The 20564-nt window shown below is 43.8% G+C and overlaps 2 protein-coding genes across 2 annotated transcripts; both read left to right on the plus strand.

The window, feature by feature from the left end:
- The first annotated feature begins 1043 nt into the window (after positions 1-1043).
- LOC142898679 (calcium-independent phospholipase A2-gamma-like) lies at positions 1044-5932 on the plus strand. The gene is made up of 8 exons (XM_076041759.1): positions 1044-2488; positions 2577-2729; positions 2829-2986; positions 3298-3392; positions 3530-3701; positions 3963-4020; positions 4177-4371; positions 4802-5932. The coding sequence occupies exons 1-8, from the start codon at positions 1124-1126 to the stop codon at positions 5258-5260; spliced, it is 2655 nt and encodes an 884-aa protein (XP_075897874.1). The 5' UTR covers positions 1044-1123; the 3' UTR covers positions 5261-5932.
- A 142-nt stretch (positions 5933-6074) lies between these two features.
- On the plus strand, positions 6075-20241 carry nfascb (neurofascin homolog (chicken) b). Its single transcript, XM_076041758.1, has 27 exons — positions 6075-6600; positions 9389-9516; positions 9611-9716; positions 9815-10005; positions 10816-10938; positions 11103-11321; positions 12116-12227; positions 12327-12514; positions 12601-12732; positions 12831-12974; positions 13196-13307; positions 13438-13601; positions 13690-13837; positions 13944-14068; positions 14168-14269; positions 14366-14563; positions 15243-15313; positions 15395-15617; positions 16159-16274; positions 16713-16923; positions 17028-17150; positions 17553-17726; positions 17813-17944; positions 18029-18098; positions 18961-18972; positions 19165-19200; positions 19288-20241. The coding sequence occupies exons 2-27, from the start codon at positions 9432-9434 to the stop codon at positions 19517-19519; spliced, it is 3549 nt and encodes a 1182-aa protein (XP_075897873.1). The 5' UTR covers positions 6075-6600; positions 9389-9431; the 3' UTR covers positions 19520-20241.
- The last annotated feature ends 323 nt before the right edge of the window (positions 20242-20564 follow it).

Here is a 20564-nt window from a genome sequence, read left to right on the forward strand (position 1 = left end):
ACCCTCGTGCTCTCCCTCCTCCTCCCCCCTCCCTAATTTTAGACTTGTGCTTCCAGTTCAGCACATGACCTTAAGCCTGTGTTGTCTTACAAAGCATTGGCCAAGCTTGCCCACCCACTCCCATGCTGGCTGGACCAATGAGATTCAAGCAGTGCACAAGAGAAAAGTGGCATTAAGTGTCAAAACAGGAAAGAGCTGCAGCCGCCGTGACACAGTTTGTCAACAGTGTTGCAGCTTTTATCACAAGGAAATATGACAGAGGAGCAACTGTGACGGGTGAAGAGGTTGAGGTAGGTCTTGTGAAAACAAACAGCAGACGTTCTCAGACAAGGTCAGTGTGGCTCTAAGCTTCTTTGGTTTATGACCTCTGCCTTAAGGGGAAGGCAGCCGTGAATGTGTGACTATTTCATGCTCTGTCTTGGTGTCAAACGAACAACTTTTTTTTTTTTTTTTTTTTTACCCCCCAACCCCAACTTCTCAAATCAAGTGAATCCATTTGTTCTCATGTCGTGAATTAAATTCCTCTTAATTGAAAGATTTCTCTGAAATATAGAGATTTTTTTTTTTCTTTTACAGGTTTTGCATACTTCAAATGTTTAGAGCTGTCAACATGTTGACAGACTGAGATTTAACATTTAAAGCTCACAACAGCAAATTTGCATATTACTTTAATTTTTAATGGTACATTGTGAAATTGCAAAGCCCACTTCATGGCATGTCAACTTTTGTTAACTGAAGTGACGAAAACAATATCCAGACGTTTGCTCAGGTCAGAGTAAGTCAGTACCATCTCAGAGGGGTTGCAAATTATAATCATCATTATTACTATTATTTATCTTACTTGTATTTCGTCTTTTTTTTTCTCTCCCACCTGTCTTATTAATCTAAGAAGGGTTAGGCAAAATAAGCAAAGGCTTCAGCCTACACCTTTTAGGTTGATGCATATTATTATAATTATGTTTTTTTTTTTTTTAATGTATGACTCAGGTACAATAACGCGTAAACACAATTGGATGTCTTGACCCACTGTGACGTCCAACTCCCCTCACCTTGTTTTGTGTATTTCCCAGGTTTTTGTTGAAAGCACCGACTGAATCAAGAGATACTGAAGAGCACTTGGACAATGGGTCGCTCCCTCAGCAGCAGCTTATATTCAAGCTGTGGGAAGTCCTTGAGGTTGTATTCCAACATAAGGTACTTCATGGTCCTCCTCAGAAAGTACCCTCGCCTGGCGAAAGCACCACTCTGCCTCGACATCTACCAAAAAAAGTTGCTGTCATCACCCCTCAACTCTTTAAGCCCAACAAGAAAATATGCTATCAAAAAGACGAGCTGCAGTGACACAAGCTACTGCCCACACAGCCTTGTCAGAGGTTATACCAAAGACACGAAGCAGTTGTTGTTTGTGCGCACGTATTCATCTTCCAGCAGAAATTCTTTTAAAGCTGAAGCCCCAATTGGGATCATGGAGGAATCTAAGAGTGGCCTTAACCTGAGCTCCTTGGGAGGACGTCTCGGTCAATCATTTAATCAATTGTCCAGACACGTTAACATTTACTTCAGGAAGAAAAAGGACATTGCACCCTTTGAGGAAAACGCCTGTCTTGTTGTCACAACTCCAGACTATCTCGGCCGGGCGCAGAGACGCATGAAAACGTCTCAGGGTCGAGACAAAACACAGACGTTGGAGGGCAGCGAGATGTCACCGCCTCCAACGCAGGGAAACTGGAGGCCGCAGCTCTTTCACATCAGCGCTTTGACGACAACGTTCGGAGAGAGTTACAGTTATGTTTCTCATCACATTAACTCTGTCTTCTCTCGCGGTTCTGCCACCGTTCAGGGGCAGGACGAGTCAGGAACAACGGCTAAGCCCAGAACGACGCACAGGAGGCACAAAAAGAGAAAAATACAAAGCACATACATCATGAGCTCAACCGATGACGCAGGTGCAAGTGCAAAATTAGCTGCCGACCAGGCACCAATGGAAAGCAAAACCTCCAGTAGCAGTTGGGAGGATGGCTTCCGACAGTTTGCGAGACACGTCAATCATTATTTTGGTGCCAAGGTTACGGATGAAGTCCGACAGAATGAGAAGAGGATAGAGAATGGCACTCCCACACGACCTACTTCACTGAATCAATGTGCCGTGTCCCAGCCAAAGCAGGAAGAACAAGTTAGCCCTGGAACTACGAGCCTTTTTCACAGCAGCCACAACACCACAGGCTTTGGGGAGAACCACTTTCAAATGGCCAGTCACATCAACCAGTATTTCAACGGTCAAAGTGACTTGGACAAAGACCAGGATGGAGACACTCTGACAGAGACCCATCCTGGAGTTCCCATCCCGCCGAAGACCGCATCCTTCATGGACTACCTCCGCCATCCTACAAGTGCCATCCCTGACCTGCTGGGTTCCTACATCAAACGGAGCCACACTGTCAAGGCCCAACCAACCATGATGTCACCCGGGGCGACACTAAGTCAAAATGTGAGTGGAAGTCACAGGAATAGATTGTTTTTGTCAATTCTCAGCAACGCTTGGCCAATTGACTTAGTTTTGTCAATACATTTCTCAGCTCACGCTGAGTCAAAGGCGAGCAGGGGAGGTGGCGCGCGCATTGGTCGGCGGCCTCTCACAAGCTCCGTCAGCAGAGGCCCTGACCACCTGCGTGGAGGCTCTCAATGAGCACCTCATCCGCTACCCACCGTGCAAAGCCATACTGTGGCAGGTTTGTTGGACGGAAAGCAATCACGATCACAATCAAGATCACAATCAAACATTTTAAGGTTAAATCCTGTCGTACAAAACAAGGGTGTCTGTTTCACAGGAGAGGACCGCAGTCACCCTGCTGAGAAAGCGACGAGTCTACAGGGACGACCAGGGGCTTCAGAGCGCTTTGAGAGAAACCTTAGCCCTGATCGGGTACATGGATCCGGTCAAAGGTCGAGGGATCAGGGTGCTCTCCATAGATGGCGGTGGCACGAGGTAAAGCTCCCAATATACCTTTCTTTCCACAGCCATGTTGCCTGTAGGTCAGGGTTTCGTGACATTCAGCCTGGCAGAGACTCCCCAGTGAGTCAAGTGTGAACTCGGCTCAATGGGAGTAGCTATTTGTTGGCTTCTGTCAGAAAAGCTCACCTCAAACAGGTTTAGACACCATTACTTGCAGGGATGGCAACATAATCCAGTAATGATGGTATAATGATACACCTGTGTTAAACTGTGTTTTCAAAGAGTACAATGGTAAAATAGAAAAAAGTTTCAACTTTTGTCTCAACTCATCCACTCATTTTTAGAGGTGTGGTGCCTTTGCAAGTGTTAAAACTACTGGAAGTTGAGACGGGCAAGAAGATCCACCAACTGTTTGACTACATCTGTGGAGTGAGCACAGGTGCTAAACACCAGCACTCAACACAAAAATCATTACCACGAGTAGTATTGCTACTAGCAATCACAATAATTCCTGTGGATTCTCAGCAACTTCGACCGTGTGGGTAACCCCATCCTGTGTATGTCTTCACCCCCCAGGCGCTGTTCTGGCCTTCATGCTGGGTCTGGCCCACTTCTCCCTGGAGGAATGTGCCGAGATGTATCGTCGCTTCGGCTCTGAGGTGTTCCGGCAGAACCGGCTGGTCGGCACTATGAAGATGGGATGGAGTCACTCTTACTACGACACTGAAATCTGGGAGGCAATTCTACAGTACGCACACAATATTTTTTATTAGAGTATAAGAGGGGACTGATAGTATGTGATGGTAGTGACAGATGATATACAGATGTTATATAACATGATATGTTATATAAGAGAACTTCATACTAATTTATCTTTAACAATCAGACTTTTTTTTATCTGCCCTGCTGTAAAAAACAGAAAATACTCAAAGGTGGTGAAGCAGCAGCAGCAGCATCTATACAAACAGACTGACACTCCCTTGTGTTTCATTTTTTTGTGTTGTTTCAGAGAAAAGCTTGGACATAAAGTGCTCATCAAAACAGCCAGAGACGAGTTAAGTCCAAAGGTAAGATAACGAAGGATGACTGCTCTCATTCAGGTCGACTGACTAGTATTTCGTTTCATTTCAGAGTATTTTAGTTTTAAGGCTGCTAAAGACAGATATCGGTAATGGAGACAAGCTGTCACAAAACATATTCCACTTGTTATGGCGCCTCCCCAGGTTTCAGCTGTCAGTGCGGTGGTGAACTGGGGCACCAGCCCAAAGGCTTTTGTCTTCCGCAACTACAACCACAAACCTGGAGCTCTCAGCCGCTACTCAGGGGCTTCAGGCTGCCAGATGTGGCAGGCAGTTCGAGCATCGTCAGCCGCCCCAGGGTACTTCCAGGAGTTCCCCTTGCAGAGTGACATCCACCAGGTAAATTGAAGATGATGCTGATGAAGTGACGATGTTCTAGATCAATTATGTTCATTATGTCTTTGTTTTTCATACATTTTGTTGTTTCTTTTGTCAAGACAAGGGTTTCTCTTTGGTCCTACCTTCTTGATATGTTTCGGCGGAGCTTCCGCCTTCCTCAGAAGTGAAGTGTCACAAGATGGCATATGATGATTGATGCCATCTTGTGACACTGTGGAAGCTCCGCAGAAACATGTCAAGAAGGTAAGACCAACGAAAAACCATTGTCTTGACAAAAAGAACAAAAAGAGATAATGTTCTGTTCTCCGGCAACTTAAAATTACAAAAAGCTTCTTTAAAAAAAAAAAAAAAGGCTAGCTAAAAAAAAGCAGCAATACAAAGTACATTCTTCATTTTTTTGTTTGTTTGTTATTTTGCCGGTCGGCTTTAGGACGGAGGTATCATTCTGAACAACCCCTGTGCCTTGGCCGTCCACGAGAGCCGCCTCCTGTGGCCCAAGCAGCCCTTCCAGTGCGTGCTCTCCCTCGGCACGGGCCGCTACGACAATGCTAAGAAGTCGCCCGCCACCTCCACCAGCCTCAGGGCCAAAATCAGCAACCTCATCTGCAGCGCCACCGACACCGAAGGGGTCCACACGCTCCTGGATGACCTGCTGGCCCCAGACGTGTACTTCCGCTTCAACCCGAGGCTGAGCGCTATGGTCTACCTGGATGAGAGTCGGCCGCAGGCTCTGGACCAGCTGCAGAGGGACACTCAGGACTACCTGGAAAGAAACCGGCCCAAACTTGCCCAGCTGTGTTTGGTGCTCGGGGCAGAGCGCTCAGCCGTCAGCAGAACGAAGGACTGGATGAGTGAGAAGGCCTGGGAAATGAAGCAGACATGGTTGTGAACAACGGAGCAGGTGCATTCGTGTTTATTCATGGGCCAGTGTAGCCAAGTGATTTATACAAAAGATTGTTAGGGTCAGAGGAAGAAAAAAAATATTTTTAAGTTTCAATTTCGAGTTTTAAGTTGAAATTTTGTGAATAAAGTCGAAGTAAACAGGAAACTGGCAAAATCTTGGAATTTCAACTTTATTTACGTTGACTGTAATCTCGAAATATTGACTTTAGTCAAGTCTTGACATTTCCACGTTAATCATTAAAATTTTCTCAGAATTTTCACATTTCGACTTTGATCTAAAACTTTTGACTTTATTCTCGAAATTTTGATTTTAGTGACAAAACTTTATTCTCAAAAAGGAAACTTGGAAAAAAAATTCTTGCTTAGTATTTTTTTTCTCATTTTGTGGCCCTAATTCTCTTCTGTAGATTTAAAAATGGAATTTTAGTATTGTGCTATTTATATGCTATTTATTTAGTCTTTATAGCATCCTATCATTTTACCTCAATTATATATGTATCAACACATATATTAGTACAATGTTTGGACATATAGATCAGCACTTGTGCACTTTATTAGAAAGTTTTGAATTTATACTGACTGCTGACTGTACATAAAGTGTAAATAATACTCGCCTGTAACTCATCATTAAAAACTCTGGTTCTTAAAAAACTAAGAAGGTCTTGGAGGAGACTTTATCAATGAGTGTGAAACTATCCAATCACTTGACGGGTTAAATCCCCCCCATATGTCTGGAAGTCGTGCGCTCTCTTTCCACAACAGAGAGACTTTGTTCCCGACAGCGACGGCTTTGTCCTTGCGAGTGTGTCTTGGTGCCAGCCAGGGTGAAGACACAAGGCCAGCAACACTCCCCCTGTGTAAGGCGCTGACAATCGTGTGCACACATGAAAAGAAAAACACAAATGTCAAAACCACTTGTAAAAGCTGTGTTTCCTAACAGGAGCTGGGCTGCCGAAGATCCTCTTCTGACCATTTGTGCATGAGCTGTCAGCCCCAACTATATTCATTGTAGCATCCAAGTGGAGATGATACCGTGTTTATGTGTGGAATTCACAATGGATTTATTATCATAGCCTTTCAGGCCCTGCTTGCCAGACATGTGACCCGGGTCCGGGGCAGCTGTCCCTACGGGACATATGTGAATCCGTTATCTCGCCCGTGAACTGTTTTAACATGCTGGAGTGACATAAATGGAAATGTTGCTGGAAATGTGACTCTCGCACGGTCGACACCAACTGCAAGTGAAGATGAGAAGGAAGTAGGTGCTTGTTGTGTCGCAAGAAGGCGGGAGGAGAGACCAAAAAGCAGAGGGAACATCTTTAAAAGGTAGGACACCCTATTGATGACTGATGGCCGTGCAGTTTTTCTCACATAATGAAAGAGTGCAACGGTCCTGGGACCAATCATGAAAGCTAGCTGTACAAGTCAAATTTTCACTGATGTCGTAGTCTGAGTTGAGAAGTGGGATGGGTCTGCGAATGCATCAGACGCAGAGTTTTATGACAGCAGAGTTAACCTGTGTCAATCAAAGGTTGTGCGTCCTTGAGCTCCCACGGTAATTCTATCGATGTTAAAGTTATTATTTTTTTAGCTAAACTGAAAGCATAAACCTGATGTCAGTGTGGTCCAGTATTTGTACAAATGAAGTGTTATCAGCCCCCCATGCAAATTTTGAATTTCGCCCTTTGTCATATGCGTGCACATCACATAAAGCAGCCTCACATAAAAGAGCTCCACCCATGTTTGCCTATCAGAGTTTGCATTACAGCCAACAGGGATGATAATGATGGTGTAAATGATTGTTGAAACCATTACCATTTGGTTTCAGAAGTATAAGTATATGCATAACAAGAATTTGGACCAAACATTTGTGCATTAATGTTACTTTATTATTATTATTATTATTATTATTATTATTATTATTATTAATAATAATAATATTAATAATAATAATAATAATAATACTAATAATAATAATAAATTATTATTATTATCATTATTATTATTATGTTTGACCATTTAGTGGTAATTTGAAAATGATGGCCTCACTTTGTTTGTTTGTATAAACTGTAAAAACTCTACTTAATTCCTACAATGTTGCTTTTGTCAACTGTGGCTCCTTATTCCTTTTACAATAACAAGACTTGACACTTTGGCAACACGCTTGCGGCTGACAGCAGTTTGGTTGGTGAGACAGAGACGCGCTGTTCTCCCCATCAGATGACTTCATGTGGGAGCGCAGGAGCTTCCTTCAGCCTCTTCTCGTGCTCACCCTGGCACAGTGACGTCAAAGTGCAAACGATAGGTGGCCCCGGCGGGTCTGAGCAGGCAGCTTGTGCCATTGAACGCTCCCTCTCACGCTCCATCTGCTCTCACCCAAGCACTGGGCACGCGTGCCAGCGGAGACCCGCCGGCACAGAGACCCCTCTTATCGCCACTGAGCTGCCTCTGTCCTCCCTATCTGCCTTTACAAGGTGCAATCTGGTGCATGGCACTGATCGCGACTCGCTGCAAGGCCTTCCCCTGGGTCCATGTATGTACAGGACTGCCAGGGGGAAAGTTCCTCCACTGCAAGCTAAGAGGCTGAACGTGCCCCTTCTGCTTTTGTTTAATGTGAGAGAAGACTCGTGGTGTGATTCAGAAGAGTCTGAAATGGTTCTGTCGTTGATTACAGTCGCTCTCTCCAAGCCCACTGAGGAGCCATTGCAGCCCAGTGTGGATTCTGACCACCTACACAGGTCAGCGCCGCCGCGCAGCCTTGAGATGGCTTTTGTTCTTCGCAGGCGCTGCCTCTCATGTGCCTTTGGCATTGTTCAGCGAGAAAAAAAGAATTTTCCTCATTCAGCTGGATGTTAAAAACCTTTTGTGAATGGTTCAGTGAATAACAGACTGTTTCCTGAAAAAAACTTAAAAAGAAGTGAGCATTCGAAATGGTCCTGTTGGATATATCCATCCTTTGCCAGCGATTGTGCTGCAGCCACGTGGTTGGGGACTTAAGCCCATGTAAAATTCACTCGGACACAAACAGTCATTGCTTTCATACTCTGTCCCACAATCAAGCCCACATTTTGATGTCATCAAAGTCAAAACGGAATGCAGATTGAATGCTTGCGTAACAAGATGTTTGCACGTGTTCTGACCCGATCCAGTGGAGAGGGATGTAAAACATCCATAACTGCTACTCATACAAATCTGGAAAAACTGTGCGTGTGTATTTTTCTTTGTTGTTTCTGTACCATTTAGAGGAACTTCAGGATTTATGACTGGTGTGTTGAGGGCTGATGAGAGCCCGGCCAGATCAGCAAAGTGGGCGATGAGTAGGCGGCGTATGGCGCTCATGCATTATTCATGAGGTGGGTGGGAAGGATGTAAGTGGCAGCGACAGACAGAAACTCTATTACTGAAGTGTATCAACCGCTCCGGGGTTCTTGACCTGATATTTGAAGGACTAAGACGTTAATCGGAATACTGGATAAACACAAATTATTTCATGACGGACATTGTTTGGAAATATTGGGGCGTAGGGGAAGCCACAGAAGTGGCAAGGATGTGATTTTACATCAGAGAGGTTGGTGCTGAATACCTTTTTTTTTTTGCCGTATTTCTTATAACTTGTGATGAATGCATTTCTTCTTACAAAAAGATTGTGAATAGTAGACGTGTAGTCAACTATCTTGTCTACCTTTTAACGTCTGATTTTATCGATACAGCTGTGCTTTCCTGTTTGTGTGTATCAAATGATTTCTGAATTAAAACCTTAAGGTGAAACTATTGAAGCATTTTTCAAGGTTGTTTACGTTTAAAGATGTCACACTTACTGATAAGATTATCCACTGCACCACAAATCACACATTTATAAAAGAGTCCTGCACATTTTCTGCGTAGTTTTCATACACAGAATATATGGAAACTTCCAAATGAATGTGCATATGAAGAAGTTTAAAACATAGGTTCACCTTTATCTTGTGCAAGGAGTTTAAAGTTGTTGTTTGTTTTTTTTTTATCTTAACAACAGCAACATTTTGATATTTTAGTATTAGCTCTTAGGTTTGTATTCCCTTTACACTGATGTGTCTTGCATGGACATTTCGACATTTCTCTGGCTGTCCCATAGACTTGGTGTGGGAAAGCTGTGCTGGGTTCCATGCTTCATTAAGATGGGCACTGTGATTAAAGCAGCTCAGCTGCTGCTGCTGCTGCTACTGTTGCAGGGTGTTTGGGCTTTGGACATCCCCCTGGAAGGTGAGTCACCACAATCTCTGTCATTCAGTATAAAGCCAAATCTTTACACTTAATGTGAGTGACTAACAATCCAGCTGGACCACTCTGCCTGCAGTCAGGCAGCCCCCTTCCATCATTAAGCAGTCGATGAAGGAGCACATCGTCAGCCCCAAAGAAACAATGGTCATAGAATGTGAAGCCAAAGGAAATCCTCATCCCATGTAAGAAGTGACAAAGCACATTTTTAACAGCTTGTGTTTTACAAACCAGTGCTAGTCCTTTAACATGTGTCCTTTATATTTTTGCCCCCTCCCACAAGTTTCTCGTGGCGGCGAAACGGGAAGTATTTCAACGTGGCACGTGACTCTCAGGTGTCCATGCGCAGGCGCTCAGGGACGCTGGACATCTATGCCTGGAACAATCCAGAACAGTACGAGGCCGAGTACCAGTGCATCGCCTCCAATGAGTACGGCTCGGCGTACTCCAACAAGATCAGACTCCAGCTGTACAGTAAGATCACTGCAGAGGCTCCAAGAGCAACTGACCACCACTGACACCAAATACACAATGGCCCAAGTGTCCAGAGTGGCACACACATTTTTCTGTCACCAGCCCGGCACTCTGCTGTCATGGTTTTCCAAAGATCCTTGTCAGCTGATTGAATTTGATATCTTCTTTGTGTTTGTGTTTTACTCCCTATTTCTCATTTTCACACTTTCGACATGCTAAAAGAGATAAAATGCTCTAATATTCTAATATTTTTATTGGTGATTACTGGCTGTTAACATTGTAGTACTTGAATGCAGTACACTTATTTGTGGTACACCAACTGTCCCAACCATTGTTGACTGTGTCTTCCGGTCTAAAAAAACAACAACAGCTAATTGCAAACAGTTGCAACAGACACCAGACCAAACACACACCACAACATAGATAGATAGGAAGATAGATAGATGTACTTTATTGTTATCGATATTATTGATGTTGATTTTTTGACGCTACACTAACTATTACTTTATTACTATTACTACTATTACTATTACTGTCTTATTCAAAATGTGCTCACTCAACTAGGAGTGTTATCTAATTAGTGCACGTTAACATGACCTAGCACACTCACACATTATGCATGTAGATTAAAATACACCTCAATATCACATGGGTTACTATTTCAACTATATAATATAAAAATCACATACATTCAAGATTACAAGTTAAGTGCAAGTTACTGTGTTTTTTTTTTTATAATTTCCATTTCACTCAACACCTTTATGTGCTGACTGCTGATATTTAATCCATGTTTAAACTGTCTGTGTGAAGGAGCTCCTATGTGGCCACGGGAGATTCGGGAGCCTGTGGTGATCAGCGCCGGTCTACCATTGGTCCTGTCCTGTGACCCCCCACCTGGGCCGCCAAAACCTGAGACCTACTGGATGACCAGCTGTAATATGTCTCACTAGATTCGTCAAACACGTTGTGTCGTGTGTTATGTTGTGATTTGGATTAAGAGGCTGCTGTTGTAATGCAACTGACACTAATAATCAAAAACGGGGGTCTTCGTGTTTGAGCGCACCTTTAGAAATCTGAACACTGTGTTTTGATTCCAGGCTCATACGCGAGACCGTTTAACTGGCCGATTCAGGCAGCTTCCCCCACCATGCAGCCGGTGCGGCAGGACCGCAGGGTGTCCATGGGTGTGAATGGAGACCTGTATTTCTCTCACGTCCTGTTCAACGACTCTGTCAGCGATTACTGCTGCAACGCCCGATTCCCGTACAAAAACGCCATTCAACAGAAGATGCCCGTGGTTGTGAAAGTTGTGACAAGTGAGTGCGGTTGTGTGACAGCATGTTTCAATCTCTGTTTAACATTAACATGTTTTTTATGTAGTAGTGCAGAAAGATGAGTGAATAGGACGATGTCAACAATAAACACGGTCTCAAGAGGGAATTGCTGGAAAGATTTTTGCAATTTCAACTCAATTCAAGTTTTTAGGGTTTTCACTTGATTTGCACAACTTTACTTGCTTTTTTTTTATAGTGTATTTGTCACCCCTAGCAGTCTAATCTGAACAATGAGAGCAATGCAGACGGTGACAAAGATGTGAAGACAGGTGTGCAAAGAAGGATGGAACGGGTGAAGAATTTGGATGTGATGTGTCAGCAAGAAGGAAAACAAAGTGTTGAAAGCAGGAACATTGTCTGGTTTACAATCAGTGACATGAGGAAAAGCACTGCTGGACTGCCCCACGTGCAGATTCTTTTTGGGTTGTAACAATGATGGGTCAGGAATGAGTCCATCAAAGGGACAAAGGAAATGTTAGGTGTTGTGGGGATTAAGCCAGAATGGCTGAGATGGTTCTGACATGTAAGGAGGAGAGGCAGTGAGTACAGTGAGTCAGGTAGAAGGATTTGGAGGCCTGGGGGAGCAGAGAGGAGATTTATTGATGAAGTGAAAGAGGACAAGAAGTTGGTGTGCGTGAGGATACAGCGTACAGACTTAGAAGTCTTCATATATCATCATGTGTAACAGCGTCGTTGTACACAAATGCAGAGTACTTTTCTTTCACACTCACCATTGTGGCAGGTTTGGGTCTGATTTGTTTTTCCCTCATCCGCAGCTCGATCGGTGGTTGAGGCCGCCCCTACCTGGTTATCACCCACTGGCAAGTCCAGCACCATGCTGGTCCTTCAGGGGGAAGAACTCCTTCTGGAGTGTATTGCCGCTGGAGTGTGAGTGTCTATTAAAATATACGTGTACATACAACGCAGCAAAACGACTCTGATTTCATAAGAGCCATTTTGTTTAAAGCCTTATTTGTCATCATCAAGGCCGACTCCTCATGTCAGCTGGACCAAAGATGGCGAGGATCTCGTTGTTCGACCGCCCGCAAGAGTGAAGAATTTCAACAAGATGATTCAAATCCCAAGAGTGTCCTTTGACGACGCCGGGGAATACGTGTGCACTGCTTCCAACAAAAGGGGCTACATCACGCACACAATAACCGTTTCAGTCAACGGTGAGATGCATTTTCAGAGATTGCCTTTTTCTCACCATCGCTCTGTGCGGAGATGCCGAAACGACTTGTGTATTTGCAACTGACAGCGGCTCCCTTCTGGTTGGAGAAGCCCACTGATTTGGTTTTAGCCCCTGAGGAGAGCGGACGCCTGGTGTGTCGCTCTGACGGTGCTCCTCGTCCAACAGTCAACTGGTTCATCAATGGAGAGCCAATCGAGTGTAAGCTCTTGGTGATATGCTAAACTGTGTGTAGAACAAAGTCGAGTCAACTCCTGCTGGATTTATAGTTTGTCCTTTCCCCCCCCCCACCCCCAAAGCTGCAACACCAGAACCGAACAGACAGGTGTCTGGAGACACACTGAGTTTTCGCGGTGTGAGCACTCTAAACAACGCCGTCTACCAGTGCAATGCATCCAATGAACATGGCTACCTACTGGCCAATGCATTTGTTATAGTGCTTCGTAAGTAGCTATTCTATATCTATCTATCTAAGAAGGGTGCTTGTAAATAACAAGATAGAGACAACTGGAAAAATAAATGCTTGACATTGTCTGGACCTGCTATAAAAACAGTAATATGACTTTTTTGAAATAGACTAAAGACTAAACAGCACAGGTCTGTAGAAAGACCAAGACTGTAACAACAATTAACTGTCAGTTGTTTGTTTTTTTTAACTCTCTAGATGCAACACCCCGAATTCTTTGGCCAAGGAAGGAACATGTCATGGTTACTGAGGGCACTAACACCTTCTTGGACTGCCGCTTCTTTGGTTCTCCAGTGCCTGAGCTGAGATGGTGAGGAAAATTGAGTATCAGACAGCAAGCTGAAACTCAAGCTGGTTTTTATGTGTGTGTGTGTGTGTGTGCGTGCGCGCATTTGTGCGACAAGGTGTGCATTGCTTTGTCTCGGGGTTTGTTCACACAGGTCTCGGTACGGCCAAGGGAACCTTGAGGGGAACCGCTACAAGACCCACGCTAATGGGACTCTGGAGATCAAACGGATTCAGACAGAGGACCAGGGAACTTACCTGTGTGTGGTCAGCAATGTGGCAGGAAGAGAAGAGAGCCAAGTACGAGTGGAGGTCAAAGGTCGGGGTCGCATTGTCACATAACTGTGTTGTGCTGTTTGAAAACGAACCGTGTTGTTTGCATGACCTTTGGCATTTCTCCCTTTCAGAGCCCACTTTAATTGTTACAAAACCAAAGAGCATGAAAGTCATCCATGGAACTGACGTGCGCTTTGAGTGTGGAGTGAAAGCAGATGCCACAGCCACTGTCACCACCACGTGGCTGAAAGGCAACAGGCTGCTCACCCTCGGATGGAGGTGCATGATTTTAGTTACTGGCTCGGAGACACAAAAAACACAAAGGTCAACAGTACCTGGGTATCTCGAACTCATCGCTTTTATCTCCTTTTTTTTCTGTGCCCAGAATTTCTCTTGATGAATCAAATCTGATCATCACAAATGTAAACAAAGGCGACGAGGGCAATTACACTTGTGTCATAAAGAGCGAACTGGAAGAGAAGTCTGCCTCTGCTCGCTTAATGGTGATGGGTATGGCAGGATTAATATATTATGATATTACGATATAATCTCATCTAATAATGCTAAATAATAATAAACGTTGGTAATTGTCCCATATTTTTTGTGTAGGCCGTCCAGATCCTCCCACTAACTTGGAGCTTTCAGACCCATTTGAACGCACCGTGAGACTCAGCTGGGTTCCTGGAAACAGCAACCACAACCCTATAACAGGTAAGACATGTTCACAATGGAGAAACATTCTTGATCTTTTATTATCGTCTGAAATGAAAATGGTCATTGTCTTTATTCATTACCCTGTTATTACAGATTACTTGGTGCAGTTTGATGACGATGACTGGTTGCCGGGGAAGTGGAAAAACCTGTCACTGTATCCAGGGAACCTCAACTCTGTCATTCTGCATCTCATACCTTTCACATACTACCAGTTCCGGGTCCTGGCTATCAACGGAATCGGAATGAGCCGCCCGAGTCGCCCGTCAATGCGCTTTCAGAGCAGCGGTGCTCGTGCGTTTGATCACAGCTTTCATCACTTGTGTGAATGACATGATGATGATTATGAGATGTCGACTAGTCCAGTGTGTTCAACATTTAAAAATGATTGGAACGATTGGGAGAAAAACAGCAAGAATAGAAGCATTTGCAACCTGATAACCTAAGAGGCCGAATTCAGTTGAACACAAATGAATGAACCGGCTGTGCTTGTGTGTGTATGTGTGTGTGGGCGTAAGAGCACGCAACCCTGAGGCTCTGGCCACGGTTCGCCACGCAGTTTAATCGAATTCTTGCCAAAGTGAGTCAAGAGTGGAGAAAAACCTTTGTGCCATTCTTTTCTCTTCTTTGAACGAGATAATGTTCATCAGTGCTGATAAAGCTGCCGTCATTGCTGCCTTCACACTGTGGCTCAAGTTGTTTACAGACCCTCACCAGCTTCATGTTGCTATCACAGCTAAACACTGGCCGAAGCTCCCCCATCTATTCTTTTCAAAGGTCGTTGATTTGTTATCTCGGATCAACTGATAATGTCAGTAGGAACAGCAAATGTGTGCAGAATTGGTTTGGCTAGGTTTTAATTTTTGGTTTAACGTTACATCTTTTACTATATTTAACACAGAAAGCACGGTGCACATGGCAAAGAACTGAACTGCTCTTCTTATGTTCAAGATCATTGTTTTTATCTGCACAGCTCCCGATGCCATTCCAAAGAATTTGAAAGGTGTCGGTACCTGGAGGAACAACATGGAGATCAGCTGGGAGGTATCAGGCACTTGTGTGTTATGTTTACATTTCTTCTGTGACTCTGTGATTTATCTGCCAACATGATACTTGCGCTTTCAGCCCGTAAGCTACCGAGAGTGGAATGGGCCCCACCTGAAGTATCTGGTGTGGTGGAAAAGAAGAGACTCCAGGGAGGAGTGGAAGAATGCCACCACCAAGTGGCTCAAGTACTACATATACGACGCAGACACCTTTACTCCCTATGACCTCAAAATTCAGGCCGTCAATGACTTTGGACTGGGTCCAGAATCTCCTGTTGTCATTGGTTATTCTGGAGAGGACCGTACGTATAAGAAAAGACACAGAATTAAAGTGTGCTTCATTTAAGCATTTTTTTTTTTCGGTAACACTTGCATGGGTGTGCATAAGAATGATAGATAGATAGATAGATAGATAGATAGATAGATATTCCTTTATTAATCCCTCAATGGAGAAATTCACAGTGTTGGCAGCAGCAGTATACATCTACTCATACATACTCATACAGTGCACACAGTGGACATAAACCTGAGTGAAAATAGTGAAAATATAATTATGAATTTTTATTGCATTTGTCATTAAGCGTCATCGGTGAATTTGAATGCCAAATTCACCGAGATAATTGAGATAATTTACCAAATGACACTTAATGACAACCGTCATAGACACTCATGTGTGTCACGACAGGTGTCGTGTCATGATTATGACAGTGTCATGTCGGCTTGATGCACACCCATTCAATTTAAGTGTTACCCTTTTTTTTATGTTCACCCTTGTTTTTCTTGACATTTACTACTAAACAGTGAAATGTTCACTGTTCAAAGCAAAACTGTCATCTTTACTAGGTCCTGTAGTAGCTCCTCTGAACCTGAGAGTGTCCGACATCGAGAGCAGCCAGGTGACTGTGCACTGGGACGCGGTGTCATACGACTCCATCATGGGAGAAATGAAAGAGTACAAGGTTTGTGTGCGCTGGAAAAGTGCATGTTAGACACTCGAATTGAACGAGATGCAGCATTTATGATTTTAGATAACGATAGAAGCGAATAATATTCAGAAGAGATCCTGTAAAATATTTTTTAAACAGAATGTCTCAGGACCAAGACATCAAATCAGCGCGGATCCAAATATATTTAGGTGTCACTTTTGTTTTATTCTGCAACATGTTTTATAACCGGTGACATGGACCACATAGGACTGGAAAATATTTGAAATGCTAAGAAGTAAAGAAATAGATAGAACAGATGCACATCTGTAACAGCATGAAGCCTAAAAACAACATCAGAAGATGTCAAAATAGCCTCTTTGTTAAAAACAAAGAATCTTTTTCATCTGCCCTGGATGTTATCAGCAGATTCTGGAGTTTGTGATGCCTTTTGCATGGCCTCCTCTCTTCCAGGTGTACTACTGGAGAGACAGCAGCCAGCTGAGGTGGCTGTGGGTCAACAGGGCACTGATGTCCAAATCATTTCCCAACAACGATCCCGAACCTTCAGGCGCCGTGACAGACCTATTTCCTTATAGCAACTACAAGATGTACATAGTGGTGGCGAACAATCGATATGAGGGCCCAGCCAGCAATCATATACACTTCTCAACACCCGAAGGAGGTAGGGAGTCGCCATCGGGAGGCGAGACAACATCTGTGTCCTCCATTTAGCGCAAACAAAGCGCGGGCCTGCGTGTGATTTCCTGCTGTTTTGTTTGCCGGCAGTGCCATCTGCTCCCAAGTCCTTCAGGATTCAGCAGCGGCATCTGGACAGCATTTACGTGGACTGGGACGTGCCGGCAGAACCCAACGGTATCATTACGGGATATTCCCTCAAGTACCAAACAGGTACGTCGACCTCACTATCTGAAACACTCTCAAGGTACCAATGGGAGACTTACGAGCTGAGCCTTCAGAGTATAATATTGCATCCTGCAGTGCTGTGAGTGCAAAACAAAAAAACAAACAAAAAAAACAAACAACATCAAAACTTGAATAATGGAAGAGGAAATGCTTTATTTCCTGGAAGTCGTTCAAGCGCTCAACACAACTCTCAAGGTGGTATTCCATTGGCGTGTAATGGTGCGCTCTAATATGCGCTCAGAAACCAAAGTAGCCCTGGAGTGTGATCTCAAGAGTGGTAGTAAACACTTGTCGGGCCCTGACCGAAGCAGGTAAGGGCACTTAATGGCCCAGTGGTGTGCACTCGGGTGTCCTCCAGAGCAGCTGAAATGTCCCCTCTCTGCGCAGTGAACGCGACCCGAGGAGAGGAGCAGCAGCTCGAGGAGTTCCCCCCCAACGTGACCAGCTTCTCCATCCGCAGATTCGACCGCTACACTCGCTACAGATTCTCCGTGGCCGCGAGAACTGCGCTCGGTCTCGGCGAATGGCACACAGAGGAGTCGCCGCACTACACCACCGAAAGTAATGCCCGGCAGCACACCTTGGCGGTCGTTTCAACAAGGTTCCGATGATGTGCACGCTAATTTGTCAGCGTCTGTGTGCGTCAGTTTATGCTCAGGACCAGGTGGACGTCTCCACTCAGGGCTGGTTGATCGGCATCATGTGCGCGGTGGCCCTCATTGTTCTCATCCTGCTCATAGTGTGCTTTATCAAGAGGAGCCGAGGGGGGAAGTACCCAGGTAGAGTGGTGACGTCGTATTTCACGGATGCATAACAACAGTGTGACCTGCACCTCGGGACAATGCCGTATGTTTTCATTTCAGTACGGGAGAAGAAGGAGATTTCATTGGAGCCAATGGACGACAGAGATCAGGAAGGATCTTTTGACTACAGGTGAGCCTGAGAGAACAAACTTTACTGTTACATTTACAGGAAACCACACTCATCATTATTTTAGCTCCCTCAAGCCCACAGCCAAAAATACTGTTGTTTTTTTGTAGGCCTTATTTTTATTCTTCTATCTTAGAAATGTCCAACAAACACTGACACAGACTATTACAGCGGATGTTTATTGACTGTCATACTATGTAGCTATACATTATTTGTTGCCTCGAATAAATGCCCGTTGCCCTGTGGAGTTATAAAAATAAAAATTCCAACAACCTTCATATCACTCACTGAGTCAGAAGTTGAAGCCTGACAAACACGAGCCCAAGTCCCTCAGTTATCAATCTGCAAAATTATTTATCTGCTTTCACAGCTCATTGTGCTCTGTCTAACTGAAAGAAACTAATTTGTTTTAATTAATTTTACTTTGCCTCAACGCTCGTCAAGACAAGACAAGATATTGATCTTTTGTTACCAATGTTTAAAGCCAGTGAAGACGCCTTGTTGCAATATATTAAAAGAACACTAGAGGTCCCTTGGACAAACTGGACTACATGCATTTGCAAGTTGGCTGTGCTCTCTGCCTGCGGTGTCCTTGCGATGCTTATCAAACTGTGTATTAAATGCTGACGTCTGCTGCATTACCAGTACTCCACAGCGTGAGTCAGACTTAGTACGATGACACACAGGAACATTCACAAATGGAAAATTGTGTTGTTTTGTTTGACTTGTTTTCTGTTTTTCTTTAATGATAACTCTTTGTTTAACTTAACATTATTTTTTTTTCTGTTTTTTTTTTTTTTTCCTACTTTATCTCTTTCCCTCCCCAAATCCTCAACCCTGTTCCTTTTCAACTGAATCACTCAAGGTCTCTTGAAAGGTATGGAAATACTAAACTTTGACACCTTGGCACCATTAACTGCAAACTTGATTAAGTTCTGAAAGACGTATTGCTAGTTATTGCACTTGAGGTCGATAAAAACCTTACTTGTGTCTTCCACAAATGCCTGCAAACAACTGAATATGATTTAGAAATAAATCATCTTTGTTCTTAATACTCTCGGAATTGCAGGATCGCTCGCATCTCCACCCTGCCCTACCCTCGCCGGTATGTACAAGTACATTTCGCGACCGATTTTCACATCACCCTCTCGCTCCTCTAAATTCGCTCTCACATCTTTTGCGCTTTTGTAAGTGAGGAGGAAAAGGGGCTTCAGCGGAGCCAGCCCTCCACGGAGGCGATAATGAGGCGATCGGACAGCGACGACAGTCTGGTCGACTACGGCGACGGGGCAGAGATACCGTTCAATGAGGACGGCTCCTTCATCGGCCAGTACACAGGGACCAGGAGAGACGTGAGGGAGCTGGACTTTGGTGCAAGTCTGGAGCTCCATTCTCCGTTGAATACCATCTACTCTTTGGCATAAGTCCCGAGAGCCAAAGTGCTTTCAGCCCTGTTTTGCCTTGTCAATTGTGCGGCATCACACCTGCCCCCTGAAGAGACGTCAGCCTCTGGGTCACAGCATGGCGAAGACGACGGGGCCATATTAAATCACAGCGTTACCTTCAGGTGTGTTTCATATTGCATTTTGTGTACATAAAACTGCTGTTTGTTCGTGCCAAGACATATTAGATGTATAGTGGAGACGGACTGCACATCAGAGTAGACAAACGTTGGATCAGTTTATCATGTTGATAAATACAGTTGCAAGGATCAGTTGTTATTAACTATTTTTCCCCCCTCCAGTGCAATTAATGAACTTTGTTTTATTTCTGCAAAGTGAATGTTTGAATTTACACAGCATAACATTGTTTCATAACCAGCAAAGTGAGTATGAAATATTTTTTAAGGATACAGTGTTTTGGAAGACTAATGATTTCTCTGTTTAAGATGGGAGGAATGTTCCCCAACACAGCCAGCATTATGTTGCTTATAGATTAGCTTGATTTGTCTCCCTGTTTTCTGGCTCTCACAACTTGAGCCACTAATGTCATCCGTGTGTAACAAACATGCGTTGGAAATGTGAATAAAGAGAAATATTTGTAACGTGTTTTAATCATATAATTTTGTACTCTTTTCCATCATAGTTTCTTCATTTGAAGTGGCTTGTTTAATATTTCCAAATACAACAAAAGCGTGTCTCCGTTATATACATCTTTATTGAGACCGCAACAACTAGAGAGGAATGTCTTTAGAGCAAAAACTATGTTCTAAGTGATCAATCGATACTTATTTGTCATTGCACAATGCCCAAAAAGATTAAATTCCACTATGTGCAATGAGACTAAAATGACCCTCCATAAAAGTGCCTACCATATGACACAGGACATGATCAAAACATGATAAATGAACTTTAAATATTGTACACAGTTGATAAAAAATAATCCACAAAAAAAAAACATTCTGACTTAATTCTTGTTTTGTTTGGTGACAGAACTGCCACCAAACAAAACATGAAAGTCACATCTAGC

Source organism: Nelusetta ayraudi, unplaced genomic scaffold (assembly GCF_046127955.1).
Source record: "Nelusetta ayraudi isolate G7.1 ecotype Tasmania unplaced genomic scaffold, CSIRO-AGI_Nayr_v1 ptg000070l, whole genome shotgun sequence".
Lineage (NCBI taxonomy): Eukaryota > Metazoa > Chordata > Actinopteri > Tetraodontiformes > Monacanthidae > Nelusetta > Nelusetta ayraudi.

Excerpts from the sequence above, each read along its gene's own strand:
- LOC142898679 (XM_076041759.1), top strand. The coding sequence starts at position 1,124 with ATGGGTCGCTCCCTCAGCAGCAGCTTATATTCAAGCTGTGGGAAGTCC. Across the intron at positions 4,021-4,176 it reads GAGACGAGTTAAGTCCAAAG|GTTTCAGCTGTCAGTGCGGT; the intron begins GTAAGATAACGA and ends GCGCCTCCCCAG. Across the intron at positions 4,372-4,801 it reads TGCAGAGTGACATCCACCAG|GACGGAGGTATCATTCTGAA; the intron begins GTAAATTGAAGA and ends GGTCGGCTTTAG.
- nfascb (XM_076041758.1), top strand. The coding sequence starts at position 9,432 with ATGGGCACTGTGATTAAAGCAGCTCAGCTGCTGCTGCTGCTGCTACTG. Across the intron at positions 12,515-12,600 it reads AATAACCGTTTCAGTCAACG|CGGCTCCCTTCTGGTTGGAG; the intron begins GTGAGATGCATT and ends TGCAACTGACAG. Across the intron at positions 13,602-13,689 it reads AGTACGAGTGGAGGTCAAAG|AGCCCACTTTAATTGTTACA; the intron begins GTCGGGGTCGCA and ends TCTCCCTTTCAG.